Genomic DNA, 27,589 nt, shown 5'->3' on the forward strand with positions numbered 1-27,589 from the left:
CCAACATTATACAGCTTTCATATACAGACAATATTTCAACTGATTACTAAAACAAAACAAAAAACCTGAAAAGACAGATTCATTTTCTTAAACAGATCAGAGAAAATATCAAGTATACACTATTCGGCCAAAAGTCCTCAGCTGGAATAACCAATCCCATTAAGTACAATGGGGTTTCACATACATTTGTATGTTTAGGCATCTAACAATAAAACTATTATATTTTAAACAATGTGTTATGTAAACAATATATAATATAAAATATAAAAAAATTATACATATGTAAACCAAATGAATGTATATCACCTATATAATTTTATAAACAAAATGTTATTAAGAATTAATTACAATGAGATTTCACTTACGTTTGCGTGTTTTGGAACTTTCCAATTATTTTATATTTAATGCTAATATAAATATTACATGTCATGAACACACACAATCCTTATAAATTGTATATGCAAAAAAATTATATAATAATGTTATTATTACTACTATAACTTTTATTTTGAATAGTATATTTCCGTGATTGAGGAATACATTTCTGTCAAAAAGAGGTGTAATTTTGGTTGACATTTGATATGCCGTAACCATTGGCTGTAACGTTCACGTGACAGCGTCCGTCCCGTCAGCCAATCAGAATACAGGACTTTTGCCGCTGTTTAGAGCGCCATGTTTCAATGGACAGATACTATATCAATATTTCCTGTAATATCGCTTTTAGTCTGCATTAAACGAGTTTTACCATCTGATTCTGTAACGGCTGAACAGACATTCGCTGACCGTTTATTTATCATGCTCGTGTCATTTCAAATCAATATTGAGGTTGTGAGTCACCGAGACACTGTAATATTCCTCACATAATCACTTTATTTCGGATTATTGTGTTAATGTAGCACTGCGGCGACTTTTGAAAGACTTTAAAGGTAAGAAGAGACTATTTAAACTCAAATACCGATTTTATTGTGTTAAATGAAATACATTTCTGCTGCGACAGTCCGAATAATGTGTTATGGGTTGCAGAGAAACTATAAATAGTATCAGCAATGTTATGATGCTACTTACGCACTAGCATATATATATATAGGTAAGCAGTGGTTTCGTTTGTTATGAGTTCAACTGGTTAAATGAAGTGGTTCCTGGTTATGTCCTGTCTCCTCTCAGGTCAGCAGGATGTCCATTGATTTTGACAGTGCTGCTTTACAGACCCAGCAGGAGGAAGAGGAGTATGATCAGGAAGACTACGCCAGAGAACAGGAGGTATCTGTCCCGTTACTGAACACTGCAGTTATTTCACAGTATACACAAACACACACACCAAACTCGCACCTGTCGCAGACAAAAAAAAAACAATCTGACAAATTGTGTGCAGGAACATCAAGGGCTGGTTATTTTAATCTAGTAGATTAAAAGTTTTAAATTAGACCTGTCAGTGATATTATGAATGGAAGCCTCGACTTACTGTCGAAATTGACTGTTTATGTCATAATTTTGGCTGTTCAGGCTATATCATAGTTTTGACTTTTCATCTTATAAATAAGACTTATTCTGCATCAGAAATCAAATACTTTCCTACTATGTAGTGTGCAAAAACAGTACACCAACACAGTAGTATGTTCGAAAAACAGTAGGTGAGATTCTAAAGAGCACATTCGATAGACACTTTACTATCCCATGAGGCCACGGGAGAGGATTTGAAAAAACAAAACAATTATTAGGCTTTAAACAACAAAACAATACAACATACACTTTGAAGCCAAGCGAGCAAAGAGCACGCACATAAAAAAACAAGATTCATTCAACGGGAGAAGATTTATGACTGGCAGTGAAGCGATGAAACTGACTGGTAGGTCACGTGACAACATGGCGGACGTAGTACATCTGAATTTTATTCATACTACCCTTATTGATTCTAAATAGGACATACTTTTAACGATCGCAAAGTAAATTTAAATGTTGTACCTACTCAGACAGCATGCGATTTCAGGCGCAATGTTAGTTAGTGTCATAATTTCATGAAAGTTAGTGTCAAACTTTTTATATCATAATTCTAATTTAAATAATATAATCAGAAATAGACTCCTGTGACACCATTAATAAACAATGCATCTTTCACTCTGTTAATGTCTGTGTACTTCACATGTAAATCATTGATTGCACATGCTATACTTTAACTAGTTTCAGTATTTTCAACTAGTTTCACACTGTAGGATTTTGGCAATGATTTGTCCATCTGAGACAAATTTTAAGAATCTTTAAAGGGTCCTCAGTTCCTAGGCCAAAATCTGAAGTCTTTGATCTTTAGATTGACATGTTCACCGACAGCCGATTAATGGGCGGGTGCGTTAAAATTTTATTGATGAAATTTTGGCACCGTCAGAAGATTTTACGCACAGATTTCTCCTACAACAACCATCAAATCCAAATCAAATAGGAGCGCAGATCCTGATGACGCAACTAGTGAGACAACAACAAACCACTACTTGGTCCACACACACGACGTCTTCATTTTTCTCCGGTTTTCTTTTCAAGACATCACATGATCAAAATTGGAGATTGTTTTTGTTTGCAAGCCATCATTTCAATCCCGCGTGTAAATGCAGCGCACGTCACCGAACGTGTCACGGACTGATGATGTTAAACTCTGGATGAGTTTTCTTGCATCTTCTTGACTGTCAAACAGTCTGACATTACTGACAGCAGATATCCTACAGTGTGATCATTACAGCGAGAACTGTACAGCTTACACTCTGACAAGCAACAGTCATAAATAAATATTATTGGTGGTGGTTGAGGATTTCCCCCTTCCATATGTAAAGTACTTTCAGTACCCAGAAAAGCGCTATATAAAATTAACGTATTATTATAATTATTATAAATCGTACAGTGTGCACCCGGCAGTGTTATTACTTTATCTATCTATTTCTTTTCACAATGTATGACTCTTTAAGTTGAAGGATCTAATGGCTTTCAATAACAACCTGTGTGTTTTACTTAAACACACATTTATTTTCTTTGTTTTTATATTTAATTTGATAATCATTACTCATTTATGTAGTTGTCATTTGACTTATTTATTCATATTATTATTTGATTTACATAATTTATACATTTTTATCATTTAATCATTTTGTTATTATTATTCATGTAGTTTATGTTTTATATTTTGTATTACACAAGGAGGAGGTAAGAGAATGTCTCTATTTCAAGGTTTTTAACGTCACAGGACGATGTTGTAAAGGAGTACTTTTTTAAATAGTTTTTCTCTTGGTATCATAACACTTGCTGGAGTTGTACTGGTCAGACGAAGTCAGAGCATTGAGTAGTGTAACAATTAGACGAAGTCTGAGCAGTGAACATTGAAACATACACGACGACAGCAAGATTATTCAATAAAACTCTGCTCTTTTTATTATCATCACTTTGTCTCCTGCTTCTGCTCTTCCCTGGCGTCCGGGGTCGGGTCTAATATATCTGATATTTCTGACTCGGCGATCCATCCGATCTAACATTTTGGCACAATCTAACAAAGTGAATAGAATGCTAAATTGTGATTTAAAAAAAAGAGGGAAAATGGTGACCAGTTGCTGCATTTAAACACACTTCCCATTATACACTATCGTTCAAAAGATTGGGGTTAGTAAGAATTTTCTTTCTTGAAAGAAGTGGATATTCAGCAGGGATGCATTAAATTGATTTAAAGGTGACAGCAAAGACGTTTTTAATGTTGTAAAAAAAAATCTTTTTTTTTAAATAGATGCTGTTCTTTCTATTAATAAAAATAATCCTGAAAAATCATCACCATTATTTCCACAAAAATATGAAGCAGCACAGCTGTTGTTTCAAGAAATGTTTATTGAGCATCAAATCATCATATTAGACTGATTTCTGAAGGATCATGTGACACTGAAGACTGGAGTAATGATGCTGAAAATTCAGCTTTGATTGCAGGAATAAATTACATTTTAAAATATATCCAAATAGAAAACAGTTATTTTAAAATGTAATTTCACAATATTACTGTTGTTTAGTGTATTTGTAGTCAAATAAATGCAGCCTTGTTGAGCAGACTTTTGAACAGTTTATATATATATATATATATATATATATATATTACATTTAGTCATTTAGCAGACGCTTTTATCCAAAGCGACTTACATCTGAGGACTAAAGCAAGCGAGTCATCGTGAAGAGGGAAGAACGACGCAAGAAGTGCTCAAAATACAAAGTTCAGGCATTGCTCAGAGTAACAAAAGCCAGACAAGGGAAGATTTAAAAGGGAAGGAAAGATTTAAAAGAGAAGAAATCATTTTATTTTATTTTTCATTTTATTTATTTTATGTTAAATAGGCCAGGGGTTCTCAAACTTTTTGGGACCAGGGACCCCTTAGAGCGGAGAAAAATTTCCAAGGACCCCCTCATAACAATAACTGTCTGTGATTAATATGCTTAAAACTATTTGTACTCTTAAATGCCATTGGAATTAATTGCATTGTAATCTTTTTCACCTTAAAAACTTAAGACCTGTTTTATAGAACAGAAACACATGTCAGTTTAAATCATGTTAATACCACTTATATACTTGTAAACAGTGGGTCTTTTATTCAAATTGCATTTGGACTTAATAGCATTTAGCATTTTCTTAAAATCAACAGCAAGACAGCAAGCACAGGCTTGTTCTAATAAAACCAAACATTAAAATTCCCTAGATTAAAATTAAAACATTAATATTTTACATTAAAATAATAGTTCACCCAAAATTAAAATTCTGTCATCATTTACTCACCCTCAAGTTTTTCCAAACCTGAATGAGTTTCTTTCCCCTGCTGAACACAAAAGAAGATATTTTGAAGAATGTCAGTAACCAAACAGTTGATGGACCCCATTGACTTGCATATGTTTTTTTTTTAAGTACCAGAAACTGTTTGGTACTTACCAGACTGTACCAGAATCTTCTTTTGTGTTCAGCAGGAGAAAGAAACTCATTCAGGTTTGGAACAACTTGAGGGTGAGCAAATGGTGACACACTTTTAATTTTTTTGGGTGAACCTTCCATTTAAAATAACATTTAAATTATGTAATGTGACTTTATGTGCATCAGCTTTAAATTAATGAACTAATTGCACCCTATATTAATGGCAGAACAATCAACAAATCATAAGAGAATTAACACTGTTGCAGAACACATCCTAGTAATTAAGTTAAACCAAACTTTTATTTTGGTGGGTTGTAGTGAATAAAAGATTTTGCTACCTTGTCTTTCTCATAGATCAAAACAATTAATCAGAAAAACAAATGTGAATGTGATTACCTAATCATGAAAAGTGCATATTACAGTTTATATTTTTCCCTTTGCATTAAAGGTACTTACAACGTGCTTTTGCAGCGTTGAGCATTGTAGCCAATTACAGACATGTCTGTTGAACGCATCGGCCAATCAGAGGCGTTTAAACAAGTCGTGTGCTGAAGATGTGTTTTGCGCGAGCTCACCGAGCTCTACACTTTTCGCAAACCTGTCCTTATTATTGGCAATAACCTTAAGATGCAAATAAGAGATTCACTGCAATGTATTTGATATTCTTGATGCTGCTCAGCTCTAATGTTACTCATTTACGCACCGCTCTGTTTGTTGGATGACAAAGTTCAGCGGTCTAGCTCATCAATGTCAAAAATGATTAAAGAATGCGGGGCTCACCGTTCACAGAAGGATGTTAACATGAACGAACGCCTGGTAAAATGTAAGTAGATAAAGATTTAATATTTTACAACTGTAATTATTTCATTAATACAATAAACCTTTCTTTTTCTTTATTCCCTTAAATCACTTTTATAATCAATTCATTAATTTAAATAAAAATACCCAATTTTAGTTTGGGCTAAAGCCCCGAATATCCACTGACCCTAGAACCGCCCCTATTTTTGTATCAAATTAAATGCTGAAACGTTCTCAAAGTCACTCATAGCAGCTCTGGAGATGACGCTCTTGTGTAAAGGCAAAAGGCTCATACATTTTTACTCATGTAGGCCTATGCCGCCTATCAAAGAGAATGAAAGACTTTTTAATCTCACAACTTTAAAGTCACAATTACCTTTTCTTTTCTTTTTTGTATTCAGTGGCGGAAACGGGCATCCATTACAAATGACATAGGCAAACTACTAAAGGTCTTAAACAATATTAATTTAAAACAGTTTAAATAAACTGACGGATAAAAAAAGAACTGAAAAATTTAAACCTAGCCTCTTGACTTTGATTTTACAACCAGGCTAGGCTACTGTAGTTTCACGGATTCACTGTTCTCTCTGGATATGCGCGCGCGTTTGTGGGGGAGAGAAAGAGAGAGAGCAGGAGCGCTCTGCCAAGAATTTCCCCGATGGTCTGACTGGACTCCGCGATTCCGTTCATAGGGTTCTAAAATTATTTCGCGGACCCCCTGGCAAAGGGTCGCGGACCCCAAGGGGTCCCCGGACCCCACTTTGAGAACCACTGAAGTAGGCTACTCACAGAAGAGATGAGTTTTCAGTTGTCTTTTGAATGCTGTCAGGGATTCTGCATTACAGATGAGGGTTGGGAGATCATTCCACCAGCATGGAACCGTGAATGAGAATGTTCTGGAGAGTGATTTAGTGCCTCGCTGTGATGGCACCACGAGCCGTCGCTCCTTGGCCGATCGTAGGCTTCTGGTAGGGACATAGACTTGTAGTAGGGAGTGAAAGTAGGACGGAGCTGAGTCTGTGGTAGATCTGTAAGCAAGCGTCAAAACTTTGAATTTGATGCGAGCAGCGAGTGGTAACCAATGCAATGAGATGAACAGAGGAGTGACGTTTGCCCTTTTGGGCTTGTTGAAGACAAGGAGGGCTGCAGCATTCTGGATCATTTGTAGAGGTTTAGTAACACATGATGGAAGTCCAGCTAGAAGAGCATTGCAGTAATCAAGCCTAGAAATAACCAGGGCCTGGACGAGAAGTTGTGTTGCATGCACAGTTAGGAAAGGCCTGATCTTCCTGATGTTATACATTGCAAACCTGCATGTTCAAGCTGTCTTTGTAATGTGGTCTGTGAAGGTCAGCTTGTCATCAAATATTACTCCAAGATTTCTGACCGAACTTGATGGGGTGATTGAGGATGAGTCTAGCTGGATAGTGAAGTCGTGCTGTAGAGACGGATTGGCAGGGAGGACGAGAAGCTCAGTCTTTACCAGGTTGAGCTGCAGGTGATGTTCCTTCATCCATGCCGAGATGTCCGCCAGACAGCTTGAGATACGTGCAGCTACTGTGGGATCGTCTGGTTGAAATGAGAGGTAGAGCTGTGTGTCATCAGCATAGCAATGGTAAGAGAAACGATGTGCCTGTATGATGGGTCCCAATGATGTGGTGTAGATGGAGAAGAGGAGCGGTCCAAGAACTGAACCCTGAGGAACCCCTGTGTTCAGTTGATGTGCTTTGGATACCTCGCCTCTCCATGTAACCCTGAAGGACCTACCTGTGAGATAGGACTCAAACCAGTGGAGGGAAGTTCCTTTGATGGCCAGTGATGAGAGGGTGGACAGAAGGATCTGATGATTCACAGTGTCGAAGGCAGCAGAAAGATCCAGCAGAATGAGAACTGAAGATTTGGAAGCAGCTTTTGTGATCCGCAGGGCTTCTGTGACCGACAGTAGTGCAGTCTCGGTTGAATGGCCTTTCTTGAAGCCAGATTGGTTGACATGTAGCTGGTTGGTCAGAGACAGGAAAGATGACACTTGGTTGAAAGCAACTCGTTCAAGTGTTTTCGCAATGAATGGTAGGAGAGAGACAGGTCTGTAATTCTCTAAAAGTGATGTGTCTAATGTTGTTTTTTTAAGCAGTGGAGTTACCCGAGCCTGCTTAAATGCTGTAGGAAAAATGCCAGTGTGGAGGGATGAGTTGATGATGTGTGTGAGTGCTGGTAGAAGTGTGGGAGAGATGGCTTGTAGAAGGTGTGAGGGGATGGGGTCTAGAGGGCAGGTGGTAGGATGACTGGAGAGGAGAAGTTTAGATACTTCTGCCTCGGTTAGCGGAGAGAAGGTAAAGAGGAGGTTTCTGGTAGTGGGAGAGTATGGTTTGGGTTCCTGTGTGTGTGGAGTTGAGAACTGACTGCTGATAGAGGTTGTTTTGTTGGTGAAGAAGTTAGCAAAGTCATTAGCAGTTTAAGAGGAGGTGGGTGATGGTGGAGGTGGACAGAGGAGAGAATTGAATGTCTTGAAAGTGTTTGTGTGTTAGAGGCGCTGTTGATCTTGCTGTGGAAATATGAAGATTTTGCAGCGTGAATATCAGCAGAAAAGGAAGAGAGCAGAGATTGATACATACAGACGTGTCTTTTGATTTGCGCCATTTCCTCTCCATTGCCCTGAGTTTGGTCCGGTGTTCATGAAGAACCTAAGATAACCAGGGGTTAGAGGGAGTAGCGCGTGCTGGCCTGGAGGAGAGAGGGCAGATATTGTCTAAAGAAGAAGTTAAAGTGTAGCATAAAGTATCTGTTTGCGGTATTCACATCTACGTAGAGATGAGAATTGTGAGGGTGAGGGAAGTGAAGATGCTACAGCAGAGGAAAGACGGGAGGGAGAAAGTGAGCGCAGGTTACGTCTGAAAGTAACTGGTAGGGGAGTTGGTGAAGCATGGGTAGTGAGTTGTAGATTGAAAGTAATGAGGAAATGATCTGAAACATGCAGAGGTTTCACCAAAAAGTTGTCTGGGATGTAGTTGCGTGTGTAAACCAGGTCCAGTTGGTTGCCTGATTTGTGAGTACCTGTGGTGATGAGCGGTTTGAGATCGAATGAGGCTAGAAGAGAGATGAAGTCTGTTGCATACGCCTTTTCTAGATGAATGTTGAAATCACCAAAGAATACGAGTTTGGTTGCCATCCTCAGGGAAAGAGGATAGCAGCACATCCAGCTCCTCAACAAAGCTTCCCAGTTGACCTGGGGGGCGATAAATAACTACAATATGGATCCTAATGGGAGTTGTAAGTGTAATTGCATGATATTCAAACGAGTTGTTATTGCATAGAGAAGAGAGAGTTGAGTATATCCAGCTGTTAGAAATGAGAAGACCAGTACCCCCACCCCTCCCAGACTGGTGAGAAAGAGAAGTGTGGGAGAAAGAGAAGTTGTTAGAGAGAGCAGCAGGGGTTGCTGAGTCTTCTGGACGGATCCAGGTCTCAGTCAAGCCCAATATATTAAGAGTAGAATGAGATGCAAAGGCTGGAATGAAGTCAGCTTTATTGACTGCTGACTGACAATTCCATGGACCCATAGAAAGAGAGAGAGGTGTGTGTGTGGATGAGAGAATAGGACGCAGATTAGCAGTATTGCGCTGCCTTCTGTGCGTGATGAGTGCACGTTGTCGAGAGGCAACAGGAATGTATTGAAAGCACATGTTGAGAAAGGGAAATACGATAGAAGTGGGAAAGGAAAAGGAGAGAAGACGATACTTAAGTGCCTTGCCGGAGTCCTTGCTCGGTGGAGTCGCACAGGTAGAGTCGATGGTCTTTACCCGAGTCGGTCTTCACACGAGGAGGCTGAACGCTTACGCTTGCGCTTCCGCGACAGTGCGCACACTGCATAGATATAATGCGTACAAACGCCTGTGTGAGTACAGCTGTTTCCCCAGCAATTAACACAGCAAACGCAAATTACCCGAAAAAATGGTATATATATACTAATGTATTCATAACATCATATTGTGTTCAGGTGTATATATATATATATATATAGGCTATACAAAGACGTATATACATGCGTCTTTGGACACATTTTTACGGGCCAAGCACTGAAAGTGCGGAGGCACCTCTTGAAATCGTTGGCGTTCTTATTATTCTTCCGCTTCTTCCGTATCGAAGTCTATGGCAGCTCTTAGAACTGCTTGCAGGAAAGTTATGAAATTTGACACACTGATAGAGGACAGTCTGAACAGTCACCATAGCAAATTTGGAGTTTGAACTCTTACTCTACCACCACCGCCAACTGTCATGTTTATGCTAATAACTTTTGAACCATAAGGGCTAGAAACAAAATTCCTTAGAATTTAAAAAATAGATTGAAAAAGACGATTCGATTGCATCATATGACGTCATTTTCCGTTACCTACTTTTTCAAACTCGTCCTAGACAGTTGCTCCAATTTTCACGAAAATTAAACGAGATCATCTTTAGACTTCCAAAAAGTTATGGAATTCAAGTTGATTTTCAAACCGCTCTTGAATACCGCGCAAACAAATTTTACGTAGCGCTTGCAAAAACAGACGTAAGGCTGTATCTCCGCAATGCTTTATTGTATTCAGACCAAACTTGGTACATGTCATCACAAGCAGGACCTGATGCGACAAGCTGCGTTTCGGCACAGCGCCACCTACTGGTCTGGAAATACGAAAAATGGCTATTTTTGGTTATAACGTCCAAACGGTTTGTCCATTCAGGACGTCATGCCAAGTCGACTGATATCCAATTTTTTCATATAGGCCATTTCGAATTTTGTTCTAAAATGCTGTATTATGAACGCATGAACGTATCGTTACGAAATCTGGTATGGGTCATCGGCAGGATACTCTGAAAGAGTCTGAGAAGTTTCAGACCAGCGCCACCCAGTTGTGAAAAAAAAGATTTACATGCTTATAACTTTGGATTTGGTTGACTTATTTTCACGGGAGTCATCTCCTTACATTCCTGAATCCTTGCCGAGTCTAACGATACCAAACATTCTAGGTTTTGACTTATGGTTTGCACAATGTTGTAAATTAGCACTAAATAAATATTTGCCAATATCTTCGAAAAAGTTCGACCGATCGAGACGAAAGTTCACGAAACCAGCGTCATAAGTTTGGAAAAATAGGTCGTTGGCTATATGCTAATGCCCAAATGTCAAAATATTAATAGTAAGTAGCATGAAAATGCAAACAAAATCAGGTGGTTTATACTCCAAAACAAAATGAGATATTTTCACCAAATTCAACACACACATGTATGGGCTCACTCTGAGAACACATAAAAAAAGCGGTGGAACTGCACCACTTGGTGGCGATATAATACAACAAAAAAAGGACATTTCCATTAATTACAATATGATATCATGATATTAAATGCAACACTTTACGAATGCATTGGTGTACCATTACAAAACTCTGTATGTGTCTTGATAATCCATTAAATCATACTTTTAGTTACTGGGTATATATGATTTTTTAGCCATTCTGCCTTAAATCATTTTTAAATATCTTTCATTTCTCATTGTTGCAGTTGGTCTGACACTCTCAGCCATGTTGGTATGTCTTATTGTCTTCTTTGCGCTTGGCCCCGATAATTTCTGCTTACAGCTATATTTAATTTTTATATCTGCTAAAAGTTATTTTGACAGCTTTTAGAAAAGACCTCAAAGCTTACAGATATTTGATAATTTTTGTATGTGTTCAATATTGGGCACGGTAATTCTAATCAAGACCTTCTGTCTGTAAAATTCTGTGATATGGCCTGCATGCGTTGTTACCATTAATCTGTGCTGTGAGAAATGGAAGAGTTAGATTTAGTGTTTTCTTGTGATTTTTGTTTCAGCGTTAGCAAAAAATAGGGCCTGAATTTTACTGTAGTCACCCAGCCCACATTTGTTGAATAAGACTCCCTCATGGTTATTCATATTAGTAGTTAAAGATTCTTCTGTTTTCGGCCACATGCAGTAACAGTGTTTATTTTTAAAGGGCAGATCTTCTCCAATCAGAAACATGTGTGTGTTCTGACTCACCTCACAGCTATCAGCTCCATGAATGAACATTGGCTGCCATTGGTTTAAGTGCAATGCAGTCAGGTGTGTTTGCTGTGTTTCCACTGCCCTACATACTCAGAGCTCTTAACTGAGAGATAATGAGAGATTCTGTCTCTGGGTAACGTTTGCACTGGATGGAGGGAGAAATTGTAGCCACTTTTCATATGGATTAGAATGGGAAAGTAATAGTATGAGGAGAATGGAACCATCGATTTTGATGTGCATCACATGCACTGTCGTTTTCACCGGCTGTTTGTCTTTTTTTTGTCCATCAGAGGAGGAATGTTTCTGCTCCAGTTAACTGGAGCATATTTTCTGACCCCCACAATGGGCCGACCTCAGCCTGGACAAACAAGGATTGCTTAGTTCCTAGTTTTCTGCTTTCTTTTTTCATATGACTCACACTGCTGAAATCCAGCATTGCACTCAATACTCCTTCAGTATGTCATTGAGTCCAAGAGCTCCTGCAGTAGCTGTCGTAGTAGTGTAAATGCGGGAAAGTTTCATTTCCGAGGGAACGTTTCAGGATGTGCGAGTCATCCAGCAGGAGTTATGGAGGGTGAGTTTGACGGTCTGTCCTGTGATCTGTTTTATCATGAGTTGCTGAAAGTTAAGAGTGCTAGGCTCCTTTAAGATTCCTCAGGGCCATGTGTTGGTGTGAGAGTTCAGCATGTCTGTAACCGGGCGGGTGTGTTTTTGTAAACGGTTGCTACGGGCCCTGCGCTGAATCAGTTGCTTGCACATGCTTGTTTCATTTCTTATAGTTTCAGTGTGTTTCCCTTTAAACTCAATGTTGTATTGATGTCAGCTGATTTTAAATACCAAGCAAAGAAAGTTGTCATGGTCCAACTCACAAAGATTTGGTATGAATAGCACAGAATGTCTTTTTTTCTGACTTTTTGTTTGAAGACAAACATAGAAATATACAGTTGTAGTTAAATTTGTATTCATTTAATTGAGTTGATTAGTTTGGAATCAACTGTAATTAGCTTTGTTTTACTTCAGATGACAAGGAAATTTCCATTTAAATTGATAGTAAAAAGTTAATCCCAACACTCTTCTCTCGAATTGCTCGGGCACTGCAGAGCGCAGTTTATCTGGACCAAACACTGATAATAACATTGTCATAGAATTATTGATATGTATTTGGTTTTAAAATAGTAAAATATTGTTAAACGAATACAGGAAAGTTGTCATATTTTAAAAGAATTCGGGTCTCCTCAAGTCGATTCGGTAAAAGCACATTTAGTTAAAATTAGCCAAGATCCAAAGCTACTAATCTCCAGTCTGACCTTGGGTTTTCGCATCCAAGTGGACCCGAGAAGACCTTGCGCCTTAGCAGTCTGGCAGAGGTGAAAAAGCCTCGCGGCTATGGTTCTGAATGATGGGTTTCTTGTTTTAGCTGCACAAGCTCCTGACTGATCTCCCTGATGATATGCTGGATGACAGTGGTGACTGCTCCTCACCTGAGCTCCACCGCTCCACCTGCAGTCACCCAGAAGACAACAACAGGTACACACACATTCCAAAACTAGTGCTTTACTGATAATTCGCCAAGGTATATTATTATTTTACAAGCTCTCGGTATTAGCTAATACATTTTTTCTGAATGGCGGATATGCGTTGGAAGCAGGACTTTTATTTTGTCCCACTGGCTGAGCACAAAAGACTAACAAGAGCTCCCATTTTCCATCTTCATTAATTTACTGTTCTAATAAATGTCGGCATTCAGAAAAAAACATTTTAATAAATGTAACATTATAATGTCTAATAAAAAATTACTGACTCAAACCCCATAAACTTGCAGTTCAAATTGTTTGATATTGTGCGCAACCTGAATATAAACTGCATTACTGATTACTTTTTACTTACTAAATCCTATATCAACCTCAACCAAGGATAGACATGAAACTGCTTTTTTAATTATTTTAAATATATAATATAAAATGGCATAAATCATTCTTGAACTGACCAGAGTATTTCAAGGGAGAAAGTTAAGTTACATTAAAGCATGTATGTTAATATTTACATTATACGTCAAATTTTGATGTTAAATCCACTATTGCTTTATATAGAATTGTTCTATAGATTCTACAGTGTTTAATGCAATTACATAAGAAGTAACTGTAATTAATTACAAAAAAATTAAGAGTAAACCCTTACTTTAGTTTTTCAAGGGAAAAGTAATTAAATTACAGTAATTAGATTAATTAGTCAGTGCATTACACCCAACACTGATGGTGCGTGACTTCCAAGGGCACGGTTGGTTCAAATGTCTGCTTTATTTATTCTTGTTTTTTATTTATTTATTTATGAAACTAATTGGATTATAGAATCAAGAAGTTGCCATCGGAAGTATAAATCTGTTTATTTTATAGATAATTTGTATCGATTTTTTTTTTAAATTATTTTTACATTTTAGTAAATATTGTGTAATATAAATTTAATTGCAGAAATTCTGCATGTGTTATTTACTAGCCTATATTTAAATGAATTGGAGCAATGTCATACAGTCCTATATCTGCTTTATATCTGCCATCAGCCTCCCTGCTCTCTAAGATCCAAAAATCATATCGGCCAACCTATAATCAAAACACCCTTAAGCAACATTTAACTCAAATACCTGTTTAATAAAACATAATGTATGTAAATGTATTGGGTTGTCTGTTTGTCTTTTAGACCGCAGCAAGCCTGGAATGTGCCAAAATGGGAGCATCCAAGACCCTCCCATGAGGAAGTGAGTTTATCAGTTTAATTCTGAGGGTCATGTAAGACTAAATTACGGCTGAGGAATTTAATATACTAGAACAAGTTTGTTTTTCTTGCATGTGTTACAGCACTATGAAGAGCACGATCAAGGCTCTTATCATGAGGACTACAGTTATAGGAGTCTCACGTCTCAGACCATCGGTCACCCACATCACCTCCAGACCGGGACAGAACATTTACCCACCGGGTGGGACCCGCAGAACGGACAGAACTACCAGTACCAGAGAGGAGACGCAGGCACGGACGAGTCCCACGCCACCGACTTCTCCACTGGGGACGGGCCGGAGCAGGAGGCGTACACTCATAGCGCTCTTCATCACGGGGCAGTTTACCAGGGAGACGAGGCCCAGGGCCATGGAGACCATAACAACATCAGAAACCACTTTCAGGTGAATGTCTGCAGCCGATCTTTACTTCATTTATTAAACATTTTTGGGCCAATTTATAATTTTGCACCTTTGTTGAAGGTTTTTGATAATGGAGGAGCTGGGAATAAACCCACTGACCACTACAAGGCCAGTTACCACCCACATCAACCTCCAAATCAGCCGAAGATGTTCAATCCTCAAGTGAACAGTCAGAATGGCCACTTTGACCAGCTTCAGAGGGACTTCCTGGACTCAACACAGAGTGAGATACCGTTATACACTAATGTTCAAAAGTTTGGTGTCAGTAAGAGTTAAGGTTTTTGAAAGAAGTCTCTTCTGCTCACCAAGGCTTCCCTTTATTTAAAGTAAAAACAGCAATATAGGGAAAAATTATTACAATTCAAAATAACTGTTTTCTGTTTTAATTTTAAAATGTAATTTATTCCTCTGATCAAAGCTGTATTTTCTGCATCATTTCTCCAGTCTTCAGTGTCACGTGATCCTTCAGAAATCATTCTAATATGATGATTTGCTGCTCTAAACACATTTCTTATCAATGTTGAAAACAATTATTTTCTGCTTAGTATTTTTGTGGAAACCGTTATAGATTTATCTTTTCAGGAGTCTTTGATGTAGAGAAAGTAGCTGCATTTATTTGAAATAGAAATCTTTTGTAACAATGGAAAAGTTCACTTTCACTGTTGATGAATTAAAGGATTCATTTCATTAAAAAAAAATCTTACTGACCCCAAACTTTTAAACTGTGGTATAATTAATATAATCTAAAATTGATTGGAAACAGATATTTGTAGTGACTATGTTGGTAGTATTTCAGGATACTGAAGTGTGTTGTATGAATGTTGTTCAGATACATCAGAAGGTCAGCAGCTGTCACAGCTACAGATTTTAAACCGAGCTCAATCCAGACAGATCGAGGAGCTGGAACAGAAACTAGAGGACTGCAGAAGGAGGATGAGATATCTGGAGCACCAGTTCGCCATCGTCAAAGGTCAGATTTATAAGATTAATGCTGTTTTAAAATCAGCTCTGAAATGAGCTTCAAAACGTCATTAGCCCTTATAATGCGTAAAAAACTGTATACTATTTTTATATTCTGGGTCAGTTTTGAGCCAGTGAAACGTAAGCTTACAGTCATGACTTTTTTTTTTTTTTCAATGAAAATGACTTATCTGATGATTTATTTCTCATTAATGAGTGAATGTGAAAACATTTAAAAGTTTTGCATGTTATAATGTTATTACAATACAAACGTTTGAATTAAAAACCAAAATGCATCTTAGACCAGCTGTAAACAGTTTGGGTCTCATGAGTTTTAATACTGTTTGTTTCCATCAAGATGAGAAGGACGGACTGATGGTATCACTGAAGGAGTCCAGCGCTCTGGTGGAGGAGGCGAAAGAGAGAGAAGCTCAGCTGCAGGGGAGAATCAGGTCTCTGGAGAAACAGATTCAGTCTCTGACAGACAGAGAGCAAGAGGTACGAGCTCATGGTTTCCTCATGCACAACATGAGCAAGTCAAAGTAAAATCATGCATTTAGGGCTTGTTAAAATAGTGTAATGCGCTAAAACACTGTGAGAACCCTTGTAAGAGAGGAAACATGTGCGTACACAGAGCATAAAGCAGCAGCGTGTGGCCGAGGCTGCGATGGACAGCATGAAACAGCAGATGATGGAGCTGTGTCGCTCGGACACTCTCACGCGAACACGTGAGCAGCACGATAGGGACACAGCCGCCATCCGGGAGCAGTCTGAAGCCAGACTGCTCACACTTCAGCAGAAACTAGACGCCCAATCACAGAGTCTGAATGAGCAGGTCAGAGATATGTAGAAATGAATTATTCCTGAGTGCAGATTAACCCCTTACAGGCGGTGTTCACCAGAGGGCAGTGCAGGCCTGTGTTTTTCACACCGTGTGTGTTCCTCAGGCTGAGGCACGCCAGCGTTTGCTGGATCAGGTCCGGCAGCTGGAGCGCCAGAGGGAAGAGGATCAGGTGGACCGAGCCTCTGTGATCAACACCCTCACACAGCGCCTGGAGGAGAGCCAGCAGCAGTGTGCCAAACTACTCCACACTGGTATGTGGCATCCCACGTGCTTCTGTTTATGCTTACTGTTGTGATTGCTGGAGTCTCATGGGTAATCAAATGGGCCAGTAATCTTTTTCTCTTGCAGTTAAAACAGTTAAGCCTTACAGCTAAACTGCAATGACTCAAATACATATAAGTATAAATAAGTATGTTTTATTACAATTATTATATTTTATATTTTAAAATAATATAGTATATAATGTAAATATAAATTGTATCATCTTTTTTATCTTTTTATTTTTTTACTCATGTTCAATTATTTGAAATATTTTATTATATTTGTGTTGTTGTTGTTTAATTAGTCAAGTATAATATTTTATTGCAATTATTATATTTAAAAATAAGTATTATAATGAAAAAATAAACAGTTAATTTCTTTAATTTTATCTTGATTTATATTATTTTATCTTTAATTTTATATTATCATATTATACTATTATATTTAATTAATTATTTTTTATTCTTATTTTCAAAGAGTTCATATTCTTTACTTCTGTACCATTTTATTTTCCCCCAGAAATAAATTTATAAGGTTTCTTAAAGTGAAAACTCTTCTGTTTTCAAATAAAGGAAAATCATGTTTTCAGTGTCCTCTTAATGAATGCTCAGAGGAAGTTTGGTCTTCCATATATGCCAGTTGGCATTTTCCCAAAGCATCTTCTGTTATATGCAGGCTCTGTACAGGAGATTAGCCAGTTACAGATGAAGCTTCAGCAGACCCAGTCTGCTCGCATCATCAGTGAAGACATCAACAAAACCCTGCAGGTCAGTCAGTCCACTGCTGTTTCAAAAGATTTCAACTCATGGGAAACTGAAGCTGTCCTTAATACGGCTACAAACAGAGCCTGTGTGTTTCGTCTCTTAACAGGAAGAGTTGACTGAACTGAAGGAGCAGATAAGTCTCTATGAGTCTGCCATTAAACATGGAGCCCTTTCATTAGAGTCTAATAGAGACTGGGAGAACCATCTATCGGAGTCCTACATGGACCTGGGGATCAAGAAGTCCAAGTGGAGAAATGGACGCATCCACAGGTAACGTTATATTGTACAATAATGATCCAAAATGCGTTGCTGCATTGTATATTGTAAAATCTTATAATCCTAACTTTGTTCCAGCACACCTCAGATTGCAGAAGCAGGAGAGTCTAACCTGCTGAAGGAGGACTTGGTGCGAGAGCTGAGGAGCGAGTTGCAGCGCTGCCTCGGTCACCTGAAGACCAAGCGCCTGAAGATCTCTGAGCTGCAGGAGGAGCTGCGACGCTCCCAGAGCAGAGCAGAGCAGATGCAGACGCAGATAGAGCAGGCCGAGAAGATCTCACGAGACTCTGAGGTCGACCTACAGCAGATCAACCTGTGTGTGCTCATGCTGCTGTGCTGGATGCTAGATTTACACTTTCTGCTTTAATACAGGTGCTGGAGAAACACCCTCACAAAGACCTCATCAGACTGCAGGAGGAGCGGAAGGTCCTGCAGGAGAGAGTGGAGGTCAGAATACCTTTGGGTCCCGTTGTATCTTCACAGAGTTAGAGGACTTTTCTGTCTGGAGCAGTGTTATTGTGTTATTATAACTAAAATCCTTAAAACAATTTTAGATAACTGAAATATAATAGATGTTATTATAGATAACTTCTATACTATAGATGAACATTTTTAACTTCGAAATGTTGCCTTGGTTTAAGTTCAAGTATGAGAAACTATTGAAACTGAAATATGTTTTGTATAAATGTATGTAAAAAGAACTGTTTAGAGAGAAAAATCTCGAAACATTTAGATAAAATAAATTGAAGTTAAATAGAAATATTTTTTTGTATATTCAACATTTAAAAAAAACATTTATTATCAAATAAATGAAGAAATCGAATCAAATAAAAAAATTTAGGAATAAATCTAAACATGATAAAAATAAAATGTTTAAAATAATCAAAAACTTTCACCTTGATATAAAGAAAAAAATCACGAAACAAATTGAAAATATAAATATTCGATTCAGCAACAAATTAGAATGGTGATAATATAAATGCATAAATATATTTTGGCCTTTTGTCATTTATTGATACAGACATGAAGTGATGGGGTGAAAAGTGTTGTTTTCATTAAATAAAACTATTAAAATAATTTTTGTTAATTGAAATAAAGCAAAAAATAAATAAAAAATTAGTAATGTTGCCTTGGAGTTTGTTGAGGTACTGACATTATTAAAACTGAAATTTAAATTAATAAAACAATTAAATGACGAAAGCACATAGCAAAATGACTAAAACTTAAAAAAAATAAAATCTAATTCTAAATATTATTAAGGACTATACTAGTTTAAAAAATATACTAAAATGACACTGGTCTTGATCTAATTGCTCTAAAATAAGTCATTATTTAATTAGCTAGTTGTTGGACGACTCTCCTGAGCATCTCTATTGTGAACTGCAGGCTCTGGAGAAGAGGAATCAGGATCTGAAGCAGAGTGAAGAGAAGGTGAAGGCCGCCAACTCTGAGCTCTGCACCAAGATGAGAGAGATGATCCAGGAGCTGGACCAGGAGAAGCAGGAAGCAGCAGAGAGGTCACATTCATTCATTTTGCTAAGAGCTTAATCAAGTGAAAGTTAATTTGACGCTAGCGCACCGTCTGTTGAGTTTCATTTCTGAAATGCTTTGTGTGTGCAGATATGAGCGGACTCAGCAGCAGTACAGGGATGATGTGGTGAACCGTGTCCGTGAGGAGCTCATGCAAGAGCACACGGCTCACATAGAGCAGCTCTCCAGCCAGCATCTGCAGCACATCCAACAGCTCCAGTACTTCACCTTTAACCTACAACCAGTCGATTACTTCATGATGGATTACAATACATCCTTTATAAAGCATGCAGAAGCATAACCGCTGACTTTCATTATCCCCGGGTCCTTCCACAGGTCAAAGCTGGCTGATCTCAATCAGGAGGTGTTAGCTGTGCAGGAATGCTACATTTCTGTTTGCAAAGAGAAGGACAAGCTGGAGGAAAACCTCAAAAGCAAGCTTGAAGAAGAGAAGAGATTGAAAGAAATCGAGGCAAGCACTAGATGCTGAATATTTATTTTAGTTATTTATTTATATTAGGTTATTTATTTATATACGTTTAATTTATTTTATTTTTGTATTTACTTTTGTTGAATAATTTAATGAATAATTATTTTTTAATATGAATTATTAATTCATTTTTAAGTTAAATGTATTCATTTGTTTAATTTACATTTGTTTGTTTGTTTATTTAATGTGTAATTGGTTATTCATTTATAAAATATATATTTTTTGTCTATTTATTTAATTACATTTTAATAGTTTATTTAAATTAAATTATTTTTTTTATTATTATTTTTAGATTGTCCATTTCTGTCTAACTGTGTAGACCAGACTCTCTTCTGAGAGTCAAAATTCTGGCTGTGTGGGACGTTAATATTTGATCATGTTTGTTAAAGTTAAAGAGGCGAGAGGAGAGTGGGGCTGCTCTGGAGAGACTGAGGTCTGAACTGGAGTGTCAGCATCGGGAGGACGTGTCTCGGCTCAAAGCCCAGTGGAGGACACACACACAGGCTGAGATTGAGCTGCAGGTCAGAGAGCAGCTGGAAGCGGTCAGGAAGAGCTGGCAGCAGGAGCAGGAGACGGTTAGTGATGCATGATCTTACTAAACACCACTGTTGTGACATTCAGATGTAGGTCAAATGCTCTTACGTTTTCTGTGTTTGTGTACGTGTTTGCTTTTGTTTCTTTTGTCTTGTATTTCATCTGGTTGTCTGCGTTTCATCTGCCTCTTTGTCTGTATGTCTTTGTGTTAGTTGGAGAAGTCCTGGGCTCAGAGGTTACAGGAAGCTGAGGAAGAAGTCCGGAAGGCCAGGCAGTCAGACACCCGTGAGGGAGCGTGTCAGACCGGCTCGTCGGAGTCGGAGGGGCAGCTGATTTCAGCGGAGGACCTGGAGGTCCGGCTCAGAGCTCAGAGAGAGAGCCTGCAGCAGGAGGCCTCGTCCGCCCAGGCCAGAGCCGTGGAGGAAGCAGTACGACACGCTGAGAGAGCGCTGCAGCAGAAGCACACTGACGACATAGCGCTCCAGGTGTGACGGATTTACAGCTCTTAACCTTAAATGCTACCATTTACATAGGGGTGGCCAAAAAAATGGGCACAATAAAATGTTTCATATCAGTCTGTATCAATAATTCTCAAGATAGATGTCAAATCTTTATTTCATTGAAGTTTAAAGGCAGATTTTTTCTCATGAGTGAAAGTTGTAGAAACCAGACCGTAATTGTGGTTTTAAACGACTCTGTATTGTTAGAACATGACAATATCTTGCCAAACAGGTAGATTATTCAAAATATTTTTTTAATTCTTTACACTTTTTCAGTCTTTTCCTTAATTAAATAAATATCTTAATAGAAAAATTAATTTCTTAGTTTCTGCATGTTCTAACAGGTGATATTGTTTCATGTCGTGAAACCGGTTTGTGTTGCCTGACTTTGACTGTATATCTTCGGCACAGTTTGCTGTGCAGGCTGCAATATTAATAATGTTTAGTCTCTTAGAAATGCACATTTGATAGTATATTGAGTTGACCGTAGCAGTAACTTGAGTTGGGATGATTTATGTTCATCAACGAAAACGGTAACATCTGGAAAAGTTGAAACAAGCTAATTTTAATAGGGTAAAATTTAAATATTGTAATTGTTTGAGTTTTATTAGAATTAACCATTGGTCTTCCATAGTATTGTACATTTCCATCATGATAACCACACGTCAAACCAGGAATATAGCACCTCAGTGTCATGGTAAAGTGTAACTATATGGTTTCTATGGTATTTGTACGCCTTTTGGCGCATAAACATTATCAAACCTTAATCATTTTATCGAGGAAAATTATATTGTGATAATTACATTATCGTTTTATCACCCAGCCTTACATTTACATAAAACGATAATGAAAATGATCACAATATAATTTATCACCCAGCCTTACATTTACATATATTATATTTTAAAAATGGACTAGTTCATCATGACCCATGCCTACAGATTATAAAGCCCACTGTATCATATTTAATACAAAAATGACTGGGGCCTCTAAATGATCAACATGATCAAAACTTTGCAGAGTAACTCTTGCACACGGTCCTCTACATGCCTTCTGTCGTCTGATTGATGGTTTATCATTTTTAAAAAGCAAATGGCCTTTTATTATAATTCTACAAACGTCCCCCTTCAGGTTGTGGTACACCAGTCTTTACTGATTTTTATGAAGTAAACATAATAACTTTTATATTGTTTGTAATATTTAAAGATGAACGCTTACTGGACTCAAGCAACTTGGGTTTACTTGATTATCCATGCATATAAAAAAAAATGTCATGTTAAAACGTGAGAATGTGAGTATCAAATATGAACATCAGGCTTTTGAGGAACTTTTATTTGTCCATCATTGTGTTGCATTTCTTTATATGTTTTTGCTCCCAGCCCCCCACAATTAAAAACTACAGAGCTTTGATCATAAAACTAAGCATTTAATCATCTTACTAAGACATATTATTTGGAGATAAAGAGTGACAACTGATATCTATATGCATTTTATGTTAGTTATCTGTTATATTGTTATAAGGATCTAATTGATTTACATTAAAGCTATCAGAATTTCATCTTTGCCATATATAAATCAGCATCTGCACCAATTTGCATGTTTTTGCTCCATTTGGGCCTCTGAATTAAATACTCCTCGAGTATGAGCTCCATATTCTCACTATATATATATATATATATATATACAAGCCATAAAAGTTTGATGTATCAAAAACACATGAAAGCTTTCGTGTAGATTTTTTTTGTTTTGATTTTCTAATTGTTCAATAAACCGTTTCCTCTTTCTATGTCAGGCTTTACAGGGTTAAAAATCATTTCTGCCATTTCTTAGGTTGAAGGTGCGATATCAAGGGCTCGTTCTCGATGGCTCCAGGACTTGACCTCCCTCCCAGAATACAAAAGCATCCTGCAGACAGAGAAAGATGAATGGGAGCGACTACAAGAGCAGCATGTCCAGGAACAGGTATTTGTTTTAGTGACCATTCAAAAATGTAATAAATATGGACTTAAATAATAAAACATTTAATTTCGGAGTTGCTTAACACTCTCCTCCTAACCCCAGGTGTCTTCAGCTGTCAAGGCAGTGGAGGAAAGGTGGCAGGACACGCTTCGCAGCAGATGCACCGAGCTGGAGCGGAGAAACGGGGAGCTCCAGGAGGAAGTGCTTACGCTCTGCACCCGACTGGAGCGCTCATGCCAGGATCAGGCCGCCCTCATCAAAGCAGAGCTGGCTGCAGCCCGAGAAGTTTGGATGGAGGACAAGCAGGAGGAGATGTCCCGCCTCAGGGCGCAGCTCCAGAGAGAGCAGAACCTGGAGCAAACTGACACAGAGCTACAGAAAACCCTCAGGGAAAAGGAGCAGGAGTGGAGGGCTCAACAAGAGATCAGGTTCATAATAATCTTCATAATTATGAGGGTTTGCCAGTATAATACATATATATATATATATATATATATATATATATATATATATATATATATATATATATATATATGTATGTATGTGTGTGTATTTCAGTTTATGTAATATTTATGTACTGTTTGTCATTTTTGTTAGTTTATTTTTTATATTTCTATTTAGTTTTAATTTAGCTTCTATTTATGTATTTTTGTCCATTTCATTTGTTTGTCAGTTGAAGTACTTAAAAAGTACTTATTTGTTTGTCAGTTGAAGTACTTGAAGCACACACGGCTTGAGGAGAGATATTTACCTTTTTCCGGCTACAATGGAGTTCCCACGGGACGTCAGCGCGAGACAACAGCTAGCCGTATAAAACACTATTTAGGTGAATTTAAACAATGGCTAAGTTGCTAAACGCATCTTGTTCACATGTACGGGCCCTGTTCATGTTGGACAGACATTTTAATTGTGTCTGTTAAGAGGCACAAAGACACTCTTTATGTATATGCCCCGTTAACTGCCGTTTTAGCTGAGTTGGAGCTCTGGGCATTAGCTGTAACCGCTCCGTGTTGCAATCACCAATCCGATTAGTTTTTTTTTCTATAGACAGTACTCACAAAGGTATAACGATCAAGATTACCTTAAAAATTGCCCGAAGTTCTCCTTTTAAAATACTTAACTTATTTCAACAATTTCTAAACAAATTATTTTTTTAGTTTTTCATTTAATATTTAAATTTTATTTTATTTCAACTTTATTTAATTTACTAAAAAGGATATATTATAGTTTTAATTACCAATAAAAGCGCATATAAATAGCATAATAAAGATTAAATATTTTATGTCATAGTTTAATAATCAAATTCTATTATATGTTAATTATTTATTTATTAAATATTGCTGTTCAGTGATATGAAAATACTTTTTTTAGATCCTTAATTTTAAAATAGATGTGTATTTAACATTTGTAATTCAATTGAACAGCAATATTTAGTATTTTAATTTACATATTTTGTAGATCTATGTAAATACATTTTTATTTCTAGAGTAATTAAATTATAGTGATGTAAACACAAAATATAGACTGTTACTGCTTTTTTTATAAAATAATTGTAATCAATAGAAGCACAATATTGGAGCATGAAAGGGTTCAAACCTTTTGACTCCTGAACACAAACCTTCTAAAGTTGAGCTTCTGAATATAGGCTGTGTTTTAAAGCACTGTTGTTTTGCAGACTGCAGGAGGAGAGGCAGCGGGTGCTGGAGGATCTGAAGGAGGTGCTGCAGGAGGGAGTGAAGAGGAGAGGCAGTCCAGATGAACACAAGCTCAGCAGTGTGCCAGGAACCGTTCAGATCTACAGAGAATCACTCACTCAAGCCGTCAACCAAGCCAAGCAGGAGTGGAAGAAGGTGCATATATCTCATTACACTATTTTGAAATGCTGCGTCACTGTAATGAACACGGCCACACCCACAGAGTTCCCTGTTCTTTATTGTACATACACCGTAATAATGTTTATGCAGTCTCTAGATCATCGGTCTCCACCCAGAGAAACGCATGAAATATTTTGTTTCCCTCACACCTCAGAGCAGCGAAGACAAGCTGAGACGTGTGCTGAAGGAAAACCAGGAGCGTCACGAGCTGGAGATTGGTAAGGCCCTCAGCACACACACACCTCACACACTGCTGGAATCAGCACCTCTTCCCTCCTCACCGCTTCCTCTCCCTGCAGCAGCTCTGACGGCCCAGAGGAAGCAGGGGGAATGCACTGAGTCTCTGGCCAAACTCCAGAAAAAGAATCAAGAGCTCCAGAGACATCTAGAAAAGGCGTGCCGCCAGCTCCAGAAGACCGTTCGAGAGCACAAAAGCACCCTGCAGAAGATGAAAGGTGATGCTCAGTGTGACATTCTCAGTGTTAGAAACTATGGGGACACATGCCTCTCTCTAAACATTTTGAGATATCAGTAAATTAATTGGGTTAAGTCAATTTATCAAGTATTATACGTAATAAATAATTATGAAAAATAAGTTTGATAAGTATAAAGCCTTAAATCAATGAAACGGTCAGTTATAAAGTAATAATAGAAGCAGTCCAACCAACTGAAGGGCAATGATATGTAAGTGCTGTGCAAGTCCCAGTTAGTCTAGCCAAAGACTATAGATTTACAAAGACGGTTCACTACTATTACTTATGAATGGGAGAAACTGCAAAAAGTGTTGTCACTTAAGTTTAATTTAAGATTAATTTGTCGTCTAATATTTTTTTTTAGTTTATTTCAGTTAACAAAATAATTTTTAGTCAAAGAAAATGACACTGGTCTTTTCTCCCCATCATTTCCTGTTTTGTCTCTACTGTCTGTATCATAAGCAAATGGAAAAGGGACAAAACATTTATACAGTTCATCCTCATGTTTAGAGTTCTTTTTTTTTCTAAATAATTGATTTATTTTATTTATTTATTTATTTTTCTCAGCTAATTTATTTGATTACCAAATGTATTTGAACCCCTGATTTTGTCTAGGGTTGAAAGGGGTAACATTTAGTTTGGGATAATTGTAATGGTATGTGGGGATGGCAAGAGTGAGCATAAATAATGCCAAAGGAATTGATTTTTTTATACACTGGTGAAAAGTATACAAGAGATGAGAAATAATAATGATAAATGAAGGATAGATAAATACACAAAGAGACAACAACATTTACAAAAAAAAATCAATACAAAAATAAACCCAAGGGAAAAGGGACGTGAGCGACGCCAGAGGAAAGAAAAGAACAAAACAAAACCCAAGACTGACTTCTAACCTAGTGTGTCTAATACATCAGACAATGTATGTCATGTGACGTCTTACTTGTTCAATTTCTCCGGTATATGGAGGAACAATCATCATCAGAATGACTACAAAAGTAACAAAGTTTGGATGAGGTGCAAGATGACAAGACAAAACGGTACAAGTAAACACTGTCACAATAATAACAAGCACTAGCAAAGGTTAAATTGACCTTGTTTGCACTCGCTATTGCTCGTCTAGAGTCAAAGGCGATTAGCATGCGTTCATTCTGGCGTGCTATTTAAACTAATTATTAAATATTATATTATGAAAATATTCAGGCACATCCACAGGGACGTAACATTATTATTGATTGGCACAAATGGACTCTCATAAGAAGCAAATGGGATGTTGGAGAAGACTTTTTTTTTTATGGTTGTTTTTCATGTCAAATCAGCTGAGCACGAGGCAGCCCTGCAGAAGGAGCAACAGGCTCATCTCAAAACCCTTGAGGAACTGAAACAAACCTCCAATGCAGAAGCACATTCAAGGTTTGTAAACACTTCAAGTTTGTTTGTTTTCTTACATAAGAGCACATTGAATACAAGAGCAGCAGGTCTTAAACACTAACAGTCTTCATCAATGTTTCAGCGGTTCAATCAGCCAGCAGAATCTTCAAGCAGGACTGGAGGAAATGAAGGAGCAATACATGAAAGCAGTGGAGAAAATCAGAGGTGAGTGTAAGGCCGCTATACAGATGTTTTACAGAACTAATCACATTTTATTCCTCATTAAAAAAACATGTTCTTCAATAAGACCAGTGTTGGGGAATAACTACATTTTTAAGTACTGTAGCAATGCAACTAAATTATTTTTAAAATGGTCTAGATTTTACAGTAATAGATATGTTTAGATAAAGTTATTTTTACTTTTATTTTTACACCCTTGAGTAGTTTGAATGTAGTTACCTACACCCTACCAAACTTGTAGAGTAGCTAACTTGTCTGGGCTTGTCTGCGGTTTAACTACTTTGAAACTGAAGCTAACAGTAAATAAAGTAGCTCCCTCAACTCTGATTTTATTTCATACTTTTTGTTGGTGTGTTTGTAGGCGACATGCTGCGTTACCTGCAGGAGAGTAAAGAGCGGGCGGCAGAGCTGATCAGGACTGAGGTCCAGAGGGAAAGGCAGGACACGGCCCGGCGGATGCGCAGGTACTACCTCACCTGTCTGCAGGAGCTGCTGGACGACGGAGGCCAGGCCGCGGGGTATGGAGACACACAGATCATCTCCTCTCTCTTACTCTTACTCTGCTTCGC

General features: G+C 37.7%; 1 protein-coding gene and 1 long non-coding RNA gene across 3 annotated transcripts in view; one reads left to right on the forward strand and one right to left on the reverse strand.

Moving 5' to 3' along the window:
- The first annotated feature begins 641 nt into the window (after positions 1-641).
- The window catches only part of cep152 (centrosomal protein 152), a 29,550-nt gene continuing 2,602 nt past the window's right edge, over positions 642-27,589 (forward strand). The window contains exons 1-27 of one of the 2 annotated variants that reach the window (XM_077211166.1): positions 642-926; positions 1,165-1,260; positions 13,171-13,280; positions 14,448-14,505; positions 14,606-14,926; positions 15,005-15,167; positions 15,774-15,914; positions 16,263-16,402; positions 16,539-16,739; positions 16,852-16,999; positions 17,685-17,776; positions 17,880-18,043; positions 18,128-18,341; positions 18,422-18,496; positions 19,436-19,566; positions 19,670-19,798; positions 19,916-20,051; positions 20,459-20,644; positions 20,816-21,088; positions 22,934-23,065; positions 23,165-23,490; positions 24,738-24,912; positions 25,091-25,154; positions 25,236-25,391; positions 26,729-26,822; positions 26,923-27,005; positions 27,382-27,538. In XM_077211166.1, the coding sequence (XP_077067281.1) occupies positions 1,174-1,260; positions 13,171-13,280; positions 14,448-14,505; positions 14,606-14,926; positions 15,005-15,167; positions 15,774-15,914; positions 16,263-16,402; positions 16,539-16,739; positions 16,852-16,999; positions 17,685-17,776; positions 17,880-18,043; positions 18,128-18,341; positions 18,422-18,496; positions 19,436-19,566; positions 19,670-19,798; positions 19,916-20,051; positions 20,459-20,644; positions 20,816-21,088; positions 22,934-23,065; positions 23,165-23,490; positions 24,738-24,912; positions 25,091-25,154; positions 25,236-25,391; positions 26,729-26,822; positions 26,923-27,005; positions 27,382-27,538 (3,956 nt within the window). In that variant the 5' untranslated portion in view covers positions 642-926; positions 1,165-1,173. Of the gene's footprint in view, positions 927-1,164; positions 1,261-11,799; positions 12,328-13,170; positions 13,281-14,447; positions 14,506-14,605; positions 14,927-15,004; positions 15,168-15,773; positions 15,915-16,262; positions 16,403-16,538; positions 16,740-16,851; positions 17,000-17,684; positions 17,777-17,879; positions 18,044-18,127; positions 18,342-18,421; positions 18,497-19,435; positions 19,567-19,669; positions 19,799-19,915; positions 20,052-20,458; positions 20,645-20,815; positions 21,089-22,933; positions 23,066-23,164; positions 23,491-24,737; positions 24,913-25,090; positions 25,155-25,235; positions 25,392-26,728; positions 26,823-26,922; positions 27,006-27,381; positions 27,539-27,589 lie in introns of those variants that run through there. The other variant, XM_077211167.1, reaches the window with a different exon arrangement.
- LOC143721061 (uncharacterized) lies at positions 25,258-26,565 on the reverse strand. Its single transcript, XR_013196680.1, has 3 exons — positions 26,504-26,565; positions 26,353-26,399; positions 25,258-25,375 (listed from the first exon to the last, which is right to left on the reverse strand). It is a non-coding gene; the product is annotated as an uncharacterized LOC143721061 (long non-coding RNA).

This window comes from Siphateles boraxobius, unplaced genomic scaffold (assembly GCF_051911475.1).
Source record: "Siphateles boraxobius isolate OS27281-9 unplaced genomic scaffold, OSU_SipBor_1 65, whole genome shotgun sequence".
NCBI classification, from domain to species: Eukaryota; Metazoa; Chordata; class Actinopteri; order Cypriniformes; family Leuciscidae; genus Siphateles; species Siphateles boraxobius.